The sequence below is a fragment of the Hyposmocoma kahamanoa genome, unplaced genomic scaffold (assembly GCF_003589595.1).
Source record: "Hyposmocoma kahamanoa isolate Upper Pololo Valley unplaced genomic scaffold, ASM358959v1 89, whole genome shotgun sequence".
NCBI classification, from domain to species: Eukaryota; Metazoa; Arthropoda; class Insecta; order Lepidoptera; family Cosmopterigidae; genus Hyposmocoma; species Hyposmocoma kahamanoa.
Window position 1 is genome coordinate 182,367 of NW_020654520.1, and position 17,065 is coordinate 199,431.

Genomic DNA, 17,065 nt, shown 5'->3' on the forward strand with positions numbered 1-17,065 from the left:
TTAACAACACGTAACAACAACTTGGCTGTCATATCGATCAAAAAAGTAACGGGAATGTCTACAATACAACCGCCCTTATCCATTCGCCCCATGATTATTTATTTTCCAGCATTTCATTTTCTAGCTAAGCGGTGATATACAAAACGAACGTTAACTTATTGCTAGAGCTGCGTTATTATCCCCGCACAAAATGCACGTGTAAATTAGTGGGTGTATACTTGAAACAATAAAACCTACGAAGAAACGGTCCGGGCGACTTAATAATAACGCCAATGTACAGAATTCAAAGCGGGTAAAAACAATCTGTGCGAACATAAATGTGGAACAGATAAGTCCGCCGCGGCACGGCCGAGACTGGAGGTCCGATCCGGCCGAGTCTCCTCCGCCACGCCGGCCGCGGTCACAAAATGTCAACACCTAAATGCAACTTCATTTTCACCTAGTCTAGTAAAGTGTACAAGGGCAACGTTTTCATAAAACGATAAATACACAATAATAACAGTAGAAAAAACAAATTTTCGAATTTTCGAGATAACGTAATTACGATAAACAGTATCGACCGACGAGTATTATATACTCGCAAATAAAATTCTTTGCAAATCACATTCCGCTCTAACTACTAAATAAACGGCCCGCCGACCCTCGCCCTCGCGTCTACAAATTCTGAACAACGGCGAGACGTTCGACCGAGCCGTCGCCGCCGCCCCCGCGGCCACGGCGGACGAACGTCGCACGCGGTCGCACTACGACTAGTTTCGATCTACATTTACCCTCAACAACGTTCGCGGCGAGGGCGCGGCGACTAATGAATAAAAACATTTACGGAATAATAGACTCGGTTCGATCGAGGCGCGCTCGGGCGTCTACGAGAACTCCCGGGTGAACTCCTCGTGGAACTTCTTGAAGGCGTCCAGCATGGTCCGCAGCACGTCCCGCTGCGGCAGGATGGTCGTGCGGAAGTGGTAGGTGCCCGGCCGCTGGCCGAAGCCGGAGCCCGGCACGATGCAGATGCCGGTCTCCTCGAGCAGGCGGAAGGCGTAGAAGACGTCGGGCGCCTGCTGCGCGCGCGCGGCGGCCTGCGCGGCGCGCGGCGGCAGCGCCAGGCGCGGGAAGGCGTACATGGCGCCCTGCACGGGCCGGCACGCGAAGCCGGGCATGGAGTTGAAGGCGTCCACGACCATGGCGGCGCGCTCGCGCAGCGCCCGCAGCACGCCCGCCTTCTCGCGCAGCCAGCGCTCGTGCGACGGCTCGCCCGGCGCCGGCGGCTTCGCCTGCGGGCAATGCGGGGTCTGTCGGTCGCGGCCCTTCGGCCGACGCGACGGAGCCCCGGCACCCACCACGCAGTCCACGGCGACCTGCCCCAGCACCGACGGGCACAGCATAGCGCTGATGGTCTTGTACAGGTGCGCCTGCACGGTGGGCTGCAGGTTCAGCAGCTCCATCCAGCCGCCGCGCAGCCCGCACTCGCCCATGTAGCCCTTGCTGACGGACATGAACGACGCCAGCTCCATGCCCGAGAAGGGCGCGCCCATCTCCGTCAGCACCTTCTTGAACGATATGAACTCGGACTTCGCGTCGTACACGTTGTCCTGGTACACCTCGTCGGCGAAGATGAACAGGCGGTGCTTGTGCGCGAACGCGATGAGCTCCTCGATGTTCTGCCGGGTCAGCACCTGCGGCGACAGACGTCGTGCTAGACCGTAGTTTCCGAAGTGGTCCCTGCCGCCACCAGATGGGCGTTGAAGAGTCCTACGGGGGCGGTGGGAGCCCCGAAAGCGATCAAAGCGTGGATGCTGTCCGCATTTTAAAAAACCTGAATCATCAATATAAAGTACACTAGCGTTAAGTTAAAGTCCGACCGCCGAGAGAATGCAATATAACTTTAAAATGGCCAACAATTTACGGTTATTTCTTTTAATAGCTAAGATACACGAGGAATACAAAATTTCATTAAAATTCATGTTATAATGTCAACTCACCATAAACCAAAATACCACAATTTAATCTTTAATATAAAAAAGGCATAAAAGTTACAACAAAAATAATATTTTGAAATCCATACTACCCAGTATGACGCTTACCTCAACTGTTTCTTTTTGTAGTGATGTGGTAAACAATACTATCATTATACTGTTACGTAACGTAAAAAAGTGTAAAGTAGTTGTAAGTATCGAATTCTTAGATCTTCACGATTGTGACACATAGGAAATGAAACTATTTTTCCGGATTTAAATCGCGTATATTTGTTTTTTTTCAAACAAACCGACGTTTGAAAAATAGGGTGATTAGCATTAATATTAAACATAACTGGTTAATGACTGTACCACCTCGGTTAACCGTGACCATGGGACCTGTGAAGGACCCGAAACGTCGGTTTGTTTAAAAAAACAAATATACGCAATTTAAATCCGGAAAAACAGTTTCATTTCCTAGTTGTAAGTAGTTTAGTCACCCTAATCCTTGGTAAATTTTTATATATTTTTTTAATATATAATAGACATACGCTTGGCCACAATCACACCTGATGTTAAGCGACGATGGGACGCGTTTGCCTAAAGAACACCTATTCACTCTAGCCTTGAAAAGCCCCAAATTGTACTTTTCGGGAACACAGAGAGTAGAGTATTCCATTCCTTTGCCGTACGCATCGCGGACGGAGGAAGCAAAGCGCTTAGCGCGAATAAGTGGTAAATCAACCACATAAGAATGGAGTGTTCCGGACCTTCTAGTCGACCGAAGGTGAAGTAAATTGAAAAGTTCCCGCGCACACCCCCCGAAATGTATCCGACAGAAAACCGACAAGCAGGCTACTTTTCTGCGATAGTCGCGATTTTGTAGCTTCGACTGCACAAGATAATTGTTGTTAATTAGTCTCTTTGCTTTTCGCTCCACCGAGTCCAAGGCAGCTAACTGGTATTGGGCAGAGCCGTCTCAAAGGTGGCAGCAGCACTCCATAACGAACTTGTGCTTTATACAGTTTTAAAAGCTGTTCAGGTGTGAAGTACCACCTGACCTTGTAAAGTATGCCTAGTTTTTTGGCAGCAGTTTTTGCCAAGGACTCGATTTATCGCCCAAAGTTGAAGTTGGATGATAAGTCCAGAGCAAGTAGCACAAGGTGGTCACTTATCGGCACGGATACATCTCGGAAAGTCGGAGTAAGGTGTAGAGGGCTTCGTTTTGTTGAGAAAAGACACGCCCGTGTTTTAGCCTCATTAAACATGACCCTGTTCGCGTCTCAGACGGAAGCCGCTTGCAGGCCCAGGTTCAACCGGGTGACCATCGTCTCTCGTATACACCGGATCTTTTCGCTGTTGTCTCGGGCGTCTGGCGTCTGGCACATAACTCTCTACCACTGTTCAAAATTACAAATTAACAAAAAAGTTCCATTTGTTAGTCAGGTACATACGACCTGGGAATTATACATGTAAGCGACGACGACACCTCAAGTGAATCAGAGTCTGCTTATTCATGATATGTTTTCTGATAAATAATTTTCTATATTACTACCATATTATTATTTTCTTTAACCTATACTTCGTCCAACCATTTATACCTTTTGTAACTTTTGACATATGCATGCCTCTGAAGTTCCGTAATTATTATCATACAACCATTGAAAAAAAATGCAATATATCCAGGACTCTTTCATTTTTTAATTTTAGTGAGGCGACGTGCTCGTTAGCTCCGACATTCATCGAGCCAATCGAATTGTCAATTTCATCACAATTGGTGACATTAAAGATTGGTAGGTCAATGCATTAAAGAGTCGATGTAACGCCATCTTTCATCTCAACTCTTATGGCATCTAAACCGACCATTCCCGACACAAACAATGATGGAAACAAGTGAGGATAGTAATAATTTTATCATTATAAATAAATTCGTTGCAATGTTGAGGTGCAGCTCTGTTATTTTTAACAAATTGCCAAATTTCCTAGGGTAAATTCTTAAATTTAACCGATTTTGTTTTACGTATTCTTTATATATAATTTTTGTCATTGATTTTACTTTTTCTACATAATACTTAAACATTTATAAATTGAATTGTTTACTGCTTTCCTTATATTTTTTGAAATGAAAATATTTATTTTTTATAGGAAATGAAACCATTTTTCGGAATTTAAATCGCGGGTTTTTTCACACAAACCGACTGAGGTGGTACAGTCTTCAACCAGTTATGTCTAATATTGATACAAACCACCCTATTGTTTTCACTATAGTTACAATAGTTATTAATTAAATACCTTATTTTTAATTTTACAAAGAAAACATTCCAATTTACGCTACATTCAGTTTTACAAATTATTTTATTGAATGAATTTTTATCAAGTTCAATTTATTATTAATTATTAATAGAAATTAGAATAAACTAAAACGTATTAATCTCGTAAACGTATTAATAAGTCTGTTTGGGATTTTTCATTAGAGGAAATACTGGATCCCAAACTGGTGGTACGGGGAAACCATCTACCCTGTTGAAATTAGGATATTTTTTAATTTCAATGGCTTCTCGCAGCATCCTGGGTATATAACGGACTTCTTTTGCGAGGACCTTGGGTTTGTCAAACTTCACTGAATGTGTAGGTTTATCCATGACATGCTCGCAGACTGCAGACTTACGCGACTTACGCGACGGTGTTTGACATCAGCTATATGTTATTTGACGCGGGTACAAATACTTCGCTTTGTTTGTCCAATATAAGAGAGACTTTTATTTTATTTTTTATATTCTGTTTTAATTCCGTTGTATACGAACATGGACATTGGTAACGTGAATAACCCCTAATCTTTTTAATTGGTACATATTTAAGTAGATATTTATTCATTTCATTATGTAATGTATTTAATGCTTCGTCAACGTTAATGCATTCATATAAATTGTCTCATATAATACGCATATAAATTACAAAAATCTTTAGAAGAGGCCTACGAAGCTATCAAGGAACGCGCGGGGTGGAGAACTCAATCTGTACTAGAAGCGCCGGGTGGTTCGCGTCGGGAGGCGCTAGCTCCGTGCTACTCTCCACCATCACTCGACTTTCGCTCTGATTGCTCAACACCAAGTCTAACACACCTCCATACTTATTTTTTACATTACAGAGGTATATATACTACGACACACATAAAGTTAACAAATTTGTGAGTAATCACAGCAACTAATTGATTAGAATTCCAGCTATCAAAAGTTACATAAATGGATGCACGACGTACAGTTACACTTACTATTACTTTATTAATAATATAAGTAACCAGACGCAATAAAAACAAGTAGTAAAACTTATAAAAAAGTACTTTTTTCGTGGGCCACATAAAAATAGTATCGAGTATATAAAAAATGTTAAATATTGCTCATCACTAGTCATGTCCAAGTGACAGACTGACTGATGTGAAATATGCATTCTCTCGGCGGCCGCACTGTAATATAAAAAATACAATACGTGTTTCAGTTATTTTTTGTGGCGGTAGGCGTTACAATGTTTTATCTTGCGTAAGTGGGCGGTGAGCCCAAAAGTGTAGGAGCCTGCGGAGCAGACCGGTCGCGGCCCGAGGGCCCAGCGGTACCTGTCCGGTGGGGTTCCCGGGGTTGATGACGACGATGGCGCGCACGCTGCTGTTCTCAGAGCCCTTTTCGTAGGCGCGCTGCAGCTCCTGGACGTCGAGGCCCCAGTTCGTCTCCTCGTCGAGGAAGTACCCCACCGCCTCGAGCCCGTACTCCGCCAGCGAAGCCGTGTACAGGGGATACTGCGGGATCGGGATCATCACGGCTGCAACACCCGCAACGTGACACGTCATATATCATCCCAGACGAACAAATAACGCACACACTCAACATAGCCCTGCACTAGGCAAACCCTGTGTCGTGGATGCCATGGACACACACAAAGACAACCACAAATTACACCCAAATTCACGAGAGAAATAAATGTAGGTCATAGGTACAAATATTTCCCCCGACCCGGGAATCGAACATGGGACCTCTGCGTGGCAGTCCAGCGTGGTAACTATTCGGCCACGGAGGCAGTTTGAACAATCTCAAAGTCGAGCTGGTACGGCGTTACCGCGGTGACATCGCAACAATATCGTGTGCTTAATGTCAACGCCTAATATTGACTGCTCCATGTAAAATATTTACATTACGAAGTGATGATCAAAATGGAAAAATTAAATTGTTTTTCATTAAACCTCGTACTAACGATGCCGTCACACTGTAATCCATTGTTGCGGTACTTTAAAGTCCAACTCACTTCAATGAAGCCTCTCCGCAGTTTAAGACTGTTCCTATCGTACAGTTGTATGCTGCTAATATGGCCTATTCCAGTAGGCCCTACCAGCTGTCCTCCCTGGTGGGGACAAGTGGAGTTTTTTCCAATCTTCCCTACCAAACCGTCACTGGTTGGGACAAGTGTACGATAACTCGGGGTGATACTGGAGAGCAGACTCAAACGGCGTGCACAAATAGAGCTCACGCCCTCACGTCTTAGAAAACTTATCTCCGTTTATAGGAAACTGAGGTACACATATCTTATAGTTTATTACGCTTCGCAAAATCTATATACAGTAATTATGTTGGAGTTTGAGGTGGTGTAAGCAAAACTCGTAAATTAGCTCTAGAACGCTTTCTACCTTCCATAGTCCATTTCTAATTCATAGTCAATATGATGACTGTTAGCTCTTGCAGATTTGTATGACAAATGCCTAGTGTAGTGCATACATTCAAAAACAGGACATCAAGCCACAGCGTATACAGCAAGGGTGATCTGGCCAACTGGCCACTACTTGTATGATTTTAATTTTATTACTTATATTTTAATGACGCCTTGGTTTCTATAACAGAGGTTAAACTTGGCCGTGAGACAGGGATATCAACACTAAGGGAAACTTTATGCCTTCATAGAACACAGAACAAAGCACTTCAAGTAATTGAAGTGCTTTATAACAAGGTGCACCAAGAGTTTCAAACTGCCTCAAAGTATCCTGACCATCTTGTCCGTAGCATTCTAGAGTATGTCTGTTATTTTGGTCATCCCGCTACTGTGGTTGGATTCTTACTTGAAGAATATAATGCAGAGTGTCGAAATGAATGCAATAGGCGATCATAATAAGGAATTAATTCATAACTCTGATTACAAACATAGCAAATTTGGTGTTCCACAAGGGAGTGACTTGGGCTCCTTATTATTACTTTATACATTGATAATCTACCTAAAGTGCTAAGTCATAAATGTGTATTATTTCCAGACATCTTATTTATTGTAGTGACATCTAATAAAAAGTGTGTAAACGAATATTAAAATGACATTGATGTTACTAAAGAATCTGTAATGAAATGGCTTAACAATAATAATTTGCATGCAAATTTGACAAACACAGACACATTCAGTATGCTTTGAAAAGAACGTCGCAAGTTAATCTAAATGTACAGACAACAGCACATCAGACTACACATTTTCGTTTGAAAATCGCCTCCAGTGCAACGGAACAAGATACGTGAATATGTGGCTTGATGTGCTGTTGACTGTACATTATAAGAATGAAGCGATTTCTACAGCTGATAAGAAAACATTTTTAGGACTATGTTTAGACAAATATCTTAATTATAATAGTCATATTGATAATGTATGTAATAGAATCAATGAGTGTGTTAGCTAGGCTGTCTAAAACAATATCTCAGGAAATGGCTTTGTTTGCTTATCATTGTTATATAGCATCAATTATTCGCTATGTATAGTTTGGGGTAACCGTGCAACAACTGATAAAGTTTGCCTAGCTCAAAAGAAGTATTTACAAGCGATTTATGATCCCTTGTTTAGTTGTAGGAGTCTCTCCCCTTAGCTGTGAATATTAACTATAGCAAGTATATGTATATTATAGAGTTATGAAAATTTGTAAAACAAAGATTAGATCTATTCAAAAGAGCAATAGTAATAAATCCTAGACGTACAAGGAAATCTGATAGACTAGTGCTAGACTGTTGTCCTCGGACTACATATTTAAAAAAATCTATAACTGTGTAGAAAACACAGGCCACATAAATGTAGAAAACTAGAGAAATGGCATTTATAAAATTGTTTTTACAACGTCAAAGAATTTTTAGAATACATTTAATGAATTTATAAGACTGAGTTATAAGATTAAGTTAAGAAATAATATCATTGTGTTACGTAAGATTGAATTTTTGCATGTGCGGCGATCAGTAAGATATGCTGCACTAATTGGTGACTTATTTATGAACTTTTATTAAACCATATACTATTTATTTTATGCAAATAAAAACCTATTCATTTCATTTCGAGCAATTTTGTCCGCCACCATAACCAAGCTAGAGACTATAATTAATAGCAATTATTTAGTTTTGTAAGAAATAACATAAATCTTAAATTATTGCCTTTACGAAACATGACCTCCCACATAATTTTCATTCATTTCATGTATATATTGATTGACGGGTTCACTCATCGAAACCAATGGGGCTAGAATCTTGACATTTCTCTGTCATTTACACAAGTAAAGACAAAAGAAATATTGTAGCAAACTTTTCAAACCCAGTTAATATAGAAGTTTTGACTAATCTTATTAAAAATCAATAAAAATTTTAATTCGTTACATATTTAAAGTAAGCAATAAATATTTATGTAAAAGACAGTAATTTTCGAAAAGTATTGTATACCACCGAAACCTTTGCTACATTTAAATATAAAAAGGTGCCAATCACAATACAAAGAACAAATAAGTTTAAATCTACTTGTTAATTTGAAGAACTGAAATCTAAGTTGGCCCCAGGCTCTATCTGAAATTTTTAAAAACAGCTACACATAGCACAATTCTTAAAACGAAATCACAAACAGCGCAATTTTTAAACCAAACATAGTACAGAAAACGTTCAGGGAAGATCTCTCAGGATCAGGATGCTTGGTTACAAATGCGGTTATGGTCGCACCCTCGTTGGCTGTAGTGAGAGGTTTAAAGTGAACTCCTTGCTTGTTCACCCTAAAAGACAAGACCTCATATATCTACTTGCATAAAGAATCTCATGGCGAGATTGAGTTTTCTTACCTTTTAAGTAAAATAAATATCTGTACAAGGCGTAATCCCCGAATACCTAAAAAGACAATTTACTTGCGGACGTATAAGAATAGCACTTAGTTTTATAACCCCTTGGTAAAAACGTGTGTTTTACAATTATATGTCTATGAAAAACTACGGTCGGGATATGTTTGATCCAAGATCTAGAATATTTAAAGGACTCTTACATAGGTATTCGTCGCTTTTGTATTAAGTATGAAGAAAATAAGTATTTATATATTTTTTTTTACTGTACAATGATGTGTAAACATCGTATTTATAATTACAATCTGGTAGAGAACTTTCTAATACCGTATTTAACTCTCATCAATGCAATTTCATTCTTATCTGTTTTGTTGTCTATATAATAAATAAATAAACTAATTTGTGATTATAAACACATTATTACCAACAGGGTAGAGATCACCCATGAAGAGCCTAGCGTGACACATCTAGCTAGCATATGATGTTAATTCAATTATAATTTGGATACAAGTGATATTTTCCGGCCTAATCGAACGTGTACATCTACGTCAACTGAAAACTACCTACACCTACTAGACAACACAATTTACATAAGTTATAAGTGTGAAAAAGAACAGAGTGTTAAAGCAAGACAATTCAGATGCCTATAAAAATGATATATTCGCGTGTATTACTTAATTTACTTGAAACGGCAGCCTTGTAGCCACTCGTAGTAAGCGGAGCATATATATCCATTTTGTTATCGAACCACTTGAAAATGGTTTGACATACGAGCTCATTGTTACAACAAATATTACAAAAACAGATAAACAAGATGTTATTGTAATACTTTAGTGCCTACCAAGGTTGAATTCGAAATCAGATAGATATTTTGGTTTCATTTAGCCGTTTATTTTAATTAAACATACCAATGGAAAGACCTCAAAAGTTGAAGAGAAAATACAATACAGAAAAAAGAATCCTATCATTATGTGTCGATTGCAAAGGCCTTGTGAATATGGTCCACACGACAATGCCCAAGACATTTGAGAAAACAAACAACAATAATATAGCAAGCCGGCTGTTGTGAACAATGCACAAATATTGATTGCCTTAAAATATAATTTCCATTGAAGAATTATTTACATTTAAAGTAAATAATACTTCATTTGAATTTACTAACTACGAGCTGTATAATTACGAACCTAATGTTTGCAATTAGTGTCTATTCAAAATATTATTTCTTTGTTACATGACGTCGATTTCTCTGTCTCGCATATTATCAGTGTGCAGCTAAATAATGTGCGGAGTTCGCGAGATTATTATTATCGCATCGCTCGTTCGAGCGCACACTGGGAAAGATAATGGGTGCTTAAATATGTAATGAGCAAATAAAGGCAATGCGCGACCACACAGCGACTGCACTACCATTCGTAATAGGTATCTATGTAATGAGTATCGATTGCTTAAGTTTTCGCGGTTGGTACACAATCTTTTTCAAACAAACCAACTTTCCGGGCTCTTTATAGGTCCTACGCATGTTCTACGGTCTCATAGTCGTGATCAAGCTACCGTAAAGAGACCGAAACATTAGTGTGTTTAGATTGGCGTAATTAGATACGAAAAAGTAGTGTCATTTCGAAGACATCTATGTAACAAGTGATAAGAAACCAATCGTTTCAGTGTGGTAAATATAATGGAAACCAACCACAGAGAGACGTGACTTCGCAATGGCGAATCTCGAGTTATGTAGGTACTCGGGTGGCCTAGCGACCTTTCTACGCGACCTTAGCTATTACACGTAGCGCACATACGCTGTTGTCAATCTAAAACTGTCCTGCGTATAATGCGAGACGCGAATGTTGCTAATAGAGTGAGTAGTACATGTAACGCGTCGCGCAGTGTCGACGGTAGCGAGAAGGAGTCAAGACACGCAGAATTCCTGCCGATCGATACCGAGGACCCCGCGGTAGAGCACTTTAAAACTATCAAACATTTTATATCGCAATTTACACATTCATATCCGCAGTTCACTTTTCGATAGTCCTCCAGTTAGCTAATGCTATGAGCATTAAGTATATAATTTTGTAAAAGGGGATTCCTGCGAACGTGGCTCATACAAATGCGCTTCGGCCCCATTAGGCGTCTTTATGAATCGAACTCGATGACATTTCGTAGACACGACCTACAAACTAGTATCTCGGATGACAGTTTGTCATTTTTCCGTTAAATTGCACGGTTCCAAATTTACCTACGCACGCTTAAAACGGAACATTCCTCCTTTTAATAACACCCTGAACGCGGAATAGAGCTGCGTGAAAGGTACGATTCCTACGTAACAACCAGTTGAGGACATATAATTGCTTCGCAAGGCCGCTGCCACACGTGCGCTGACTAAACGTTCGCGGCGTAGGCTATCAACGATCGTCACTAAATTGCGAATACTGAACGAGGTCGACGGCTTCGCCACCAACGTTTAACTCTTTCGGAACTTCTCGGCTTTTCAATTCCTTAACAAGTCTGTGTTGTTCTAGATTTGTAGTTTCTGAGTGCGTGAACACCATTCGAGTGGCGACAACCAGTTAGTGGGTATTATTATTATGACAATATGACGCAATATACCAAAAATGTAGTTTTAGCGGCGGCGACATATTATTCGACACTTGGCTCACTGATATCTCCATCAATAATAGATTATTACGAATTAAGATAACGCGAAATACACGCACGCGATTACAAATTCGTCAGAGGGGCCGACTTATCGCTCTGCCCTTTTTGCCGAGGAAGGTAAAAAAGGCAAAGGCAAAAGCAAGAAGGCAAAGGACCCCAGCATAGGGCGCCGTACTGACCGGAGGGCTTCCCGTCGACGCGGTTGACGAACATCTGCAGGCAGTTCTTGATGCCGGCGGAGGCGCCGCCCGAGAGGCACACGTTGTTCCAGTCGCACGGGTGTCCGTCGCGGCGCGCGATGTACTCCGCCACGTGGCGGCGGATCAGCTCGATGCCGTGCGACGCCGAGTACGAGCCCACCGACCGGCCGCTGCTCATGGAACGAGAATACGATCACGTTGATTCCAGCCGCCGTCCCGGACCCCGCGGCTGAATTCACTCCTCGGTGTTATTTATGGCTATAAAATAAGTTTCTGCATGACGATCGGGTCACAACCCGCATTATCTCAACACTCCAACTACTCCCTTGATCGTCCAATCATCGCTGCGCCCCTAAGTCCGACGAAACGATAGTTAATTCGCTGTCAGCCGATAGCGAGCGTGCTTTTTCCTGTCGAGCCGTTCGTGTCCGCGTATCGAGGTCTTCCTAGACAATTTTATTGACACAGGGATCTCCTACAAGATGTTGATGACATGTAAGCGGATCCAAATCTACGGAAATAGAAAAATAATTTTTTGAGCTTACCCGCAGCCGTCGAGGATGTCCTCGGCCCTCTTCTTTACGTCTTCAGGGAAGTCGCCCGTCTTTATCAGCTCCGGCAATGCCACGCATGCTAGCACCTGCACGTCGTACAATATATCGCACCCTTAGTAATATAAGGGCACAATCCAAAAAAAGTAGATTTTTGGGAAATCGCGTATTAAGATTCTGGATTCCTACATTACACCTATTTTTTCAAATAATATGCTTATTATTTAAGTTATAAATATGAAATTTGGCAGATTTGTTCTTTGATAAATGTATTATAAAGAGCAATAAAAAAAAAAATAATATAAATAAATTCCATAAGTTTCAAGCAAGTTAAAAAAACACTTTCAAGTTAGACCCATATAGTACAAAAAATATAACAGAAATATGGAGCTATATAAGTTTGATCCCATTTATTATTTAAGTCCCTATCAATTCCCAAATTTCCCAAAAATCTACTTTTTTTGGATTGTGCCCTTATATTACTAAGGGTGCGATATGTATCAAAATGACTAATTCTTTCAACTGTCATAACAGTATGAATATTCATACTACCCGCGTGTACTACAGGATTACACAAAGACTAGCGGCCTCGGCATTAATTGGAATCTATTCTTATACCATAGTAGAATAAGAACAAGTATAGTCGCAGCGCAGCGGCTTGTATATGTGCGGACCCGCCGCGAGGCTTGTACGCACACATTTGCATAACATAAGGGTGCACTAGCGTTGCACAACACTGGTCGTCTCAATCTCAACGCGCATTTCATTACTATGCGAATGTGTGCGTCCGTACACGGTTACGCGCACATACATGCCGCGCTATCATTAGGGTAGGTACTGAGTTGTCCTACCTGTTCTTATTCTACTATGTTTATACTCTACATGTACATATGTAGAATCTTGATTTAGTGACAGCGAACTTTCTGTTTTGTTATCAAAAGGATAAGTTTTCTATTGTTCCCTTTTTGCTTTTGTTGTAATATTATTAAAACAAAAACTCTTTGTTTTTTTAATAGTAAACATTTTGTTTTGTATAATAGTAAGTGTTTACTAAATTATTAAAACAATTTTAATTAATTTATTAAAACAAAAGCAACAAGGGACCAATAGAAAACTTATCCTTTAGATAAGAAAACAGAAAGTTCGCTGTCACTTCATCAAGTTTCTTGCATTACGTCACGCTTTATTACCCGTTTTAGTCATGTGCTTTAATTAGAATGCATTGAAAGGGCCGCTTTGTTTATGTGCAGAGGCAAGCTAAAAATGGCAGCAAAACCACAACAGCACGTCTTGCACCCAAGTAACAATAAAGCGTTTTCATAATTTAAAAAAATTACTATTATGTAGTATTCAAAAATTTAACGGTTTTTATACTGAGTCAAGAAATGTTATCAAAGTAGAAGAAGTAGTAAAGAAGTCAACAGAGAATGTTCTCAAACCTGACGGATGAAGGTGATGGGCACTTGGCCCATGGCATGCGCGTCGCCGATATTCGCCTTGATCACCTGCTTGAACGGCTTCTGCGCGCCCTGACAAACACACCGTTCTTTTGTGAAATTCAGACATCAACATTACAGTAGTGTCTAGCCTATGTAGTTAGTTTCGTGGTAACATTATTTCCACTAGTCATCATGGACAAGTTTGTTTGGAAAGTTTAGATCCCTGTTCTGGTATCCCAATAAGAAAATACATATTGAGTAATTATTTCAGTTGTGGAAAAATGGTGCTTAGAAAAATTGCTTGTACAATAATGCAATGTTACACAACTACACAATATTTTTTTGATAGATTGCTCTGATCCCGAAGTAAGTAACTCAAGCACAAACACCCTGAGCCGAGACAATATAGTAAAGTTAGTTTTGTACACTGACCCAGCTGGGGATTGAACCCGGGACCTCAGAGATGGAGCCACTGGTGTGCAAGCCACTCGACCATGGAAGTCCTCAAACGATACTGTCTGTGTGAGTAAATAAATATATCCAGAATTTCAGTTTTTTCTAAACAATGTTTGGGTACTTTCCCGTAGGCGAATGTCATGTACTTATTGATAATCAATCTGCTAAATTCGACAAAAGCCACTCAAACCCTTATGAGTAAGTGCCGAGATAAATCTCGCATATTATGTATTCAATAGTGATAATCATAGCTGTCAGTGCGATAACAAGACAACAACAGTTTATCAAAAGCTTATCTCGTATCAACTAAACAATCTATGAAAACAATGCGCCATCAAAATTGCATTCTAAATCTAAATCCTTTACATAAAACCTATTATATCACAATTGCTTTATGTTTCATTAAAATAGATAAGCGAAACGAGATCCACGAGTCAAATGCTTACTGTTACTGAGTTTATATAACAAAAGAATCACTACGCATACTAACACATTGGTTGCTGCATCAGGTAATTACAGATGAGTAGTTTGGAGCACATTATCACATTTGGGATTCAAATTTGCTGGACATTTTTCTGTATAAGAAAATCCAAAGTTGAAAGTGAATGTTTTTATATGTCACAATATTTGGAAATAAACTGCTGAATGTCTAAATAACATCAATATGTTTGTGTTGATAAGAAATTTACAACCAAACAAGAAAACAAATTGATAAAATTGTTTGAAAAAATAAATATATATATATGCGATTTAGATAAAAAACAAAAGCTTCATTTCCTATGTGTAATAATTGCAATATTGAATAGCAGTTATGTATCATCCCATTGAGTGTCACTTGTTACAATGAGATTATAAATAGCAAATAGAAACATCAATATGTTCTGCCATTCTCAATCACTAGTACTTGACGAAATGCATATAAAACTGTGCGAATCGCAAAAGTAGTTATAATTTAAACTACCAGAACTGGCCTTGAGTCAACCATTACCCTAAACCACACTGAATCCATGCCAGAAACAATTTTATGTGTGTGTTACACATAACCAGCATTCGATTTTAGTGACATAATGTTCAGTGAAAAAATTGTCAATTATTTATGAGAAAGACAGTATATTACTTAAATGTAAGATAAACGTAAAACATGTAAATTTCATATTTTTTGTACAAATTCATAACAAATTGTGTGGTAGTACCCATTTCATAGTCATAATTTGTGTATTGTAAACTTGTTTATTCAAATGTTAAAACCTGTTCGGAAATGATTTAAATAATCATGAAATATTCTAGAGGCTCCACCATTTATGACCATATTATTTGTGTAGTTTTTTAAGCAGTGACATATTTACAAAACCTACTGTGAGTTCATAAAATACAGAAAATTGTATAACTTTGACCATGAAAACCAATAATGTAGCAATAAGTATGTGAGTAGGGCACATGTTGATATTATATGAACAGTAAAAACCCAAGAAAAATGAAACCTATATTTATAATAGTGGTTAAATTTGGAAGATAGACAGGTGACAGGTAGTATCTATGTGGCCATGTAATGCTTAAAGTATGTGCTCTCTAAACTAGATCAATTTATCATTATGATGAAAATGACAAAAAGTATCTAAACAAGATAATATGTTACTGAGTGCCTGCATCAGCATGTGATAACTCACTTGCCATTGACAAGTATTTAGTGGCACAATTTGTTCTGTGCTGCACTCCTTTTGCAACATGGTGAGCCAATATTTTCAAAAAGGGAATAATTAAAACCAATTTGCTTTTATTTGCAATAAAAGAGTGTTAGCGAGACAATAAAGGCAAATTGCCAAGTAAATGTAGTTCTTTGTCACAATAATGTACTGTTTGGGAGGTGCAAATGCGAATCATTGTTTGAGAAGGTACTTGGACCTACAGTCCGAACTGGGTAAGCAATATTTAATTACATGGCATTTTTTTATGACCTTCACTGCGCTAATAAATTATTCCAACAATGGAAGTTTGTAATTAATACATTTAAAATGTTTATAGATGACAGCACATAAAACATTTCCAAAGTAGTAGTAATACCTACCTAAGCACAATAATAATTTATTATTTAAAAAAAACTAGCCACTTACCTTCTGGAGTTCTTTCTCAATTTCCGTAGCACGGATGACGAGAGGACCACGGACGGCATATTCTAACTTTACAAGATTGGGATTCAAGTTCTCGGGTGTGATGACTTTGGTAGCCATGGTGCGCTGCAGGCGAGTTATACCGTTGGAGATCCGCGACACTAACACGAGCTCGTCCGCAGCTGCTCGAACCGACCGCGCCGTACTGCCGCTCCACACACGACTGGCGCCCCTTATCATTTTCACCGGCGACATGCTCTTTGCTGCTGCAATCAATGTCGCTACTCTCAATACGTCACACTCGCCGCAGTACGCACTTCGACACACAACACTGCTTATAATTTACGACGAAATTTATGAAAGAGTTCGGTGTTGCCGGATTATTATTTGATGCATACCTTTGTAGCGACCGGTGGCCCTTGTAGGAACAACTTTCCGCACGGGAACGAATCTCACCGATCGATAGCTTTCGTTGTCAGTTTGTAAACACTACCGTGAAGCTAGATATCCAACTTAAATGTGTTTTGATAACTTATATGGGATCGTATCGTAAGATTCGACCCTCTTACGGGTTATCTTAGACGATTGCACAATTACACTGATATTATGGTGAC

General features: G+C 39.6%; 1 protein-coding gene across 1 annotated transcript; it reads right to left on the bottom strand.

The window, feature by feature from the left end:
* Window positions 1-17,059, bottom strand: LOC113236171 (alanine aminotransferase 1). The gene is made up of 8 exons (XM_026472180.1): window positions 16,850-17,059; window positions 16,455-16,717; window positions 13,888-13,977; window positions 12,443-12,537; window positions 11,877-12,067; window positions 5,563-5,765; window positions 1,338-1,673; window positions 1-1,271 (listed from the first exon to the last, which is right to left on the bottom strand). The coding sequence occupies exons 2-8, from the start codon at window positions 16,704-16,706 to the stop codon at window positions 864-866; spliced, it is 1,575 nt and encodes a 524-aa protein (XP_026327965.1). The 5' UTR covers window positions 16,707-16,717; window positions 16,850-17,059; the 3' UTR covers window positions 1-863.
* Between the last annotated feature and the right edge of the window lie 6 nt (window positions 17,060-17,065).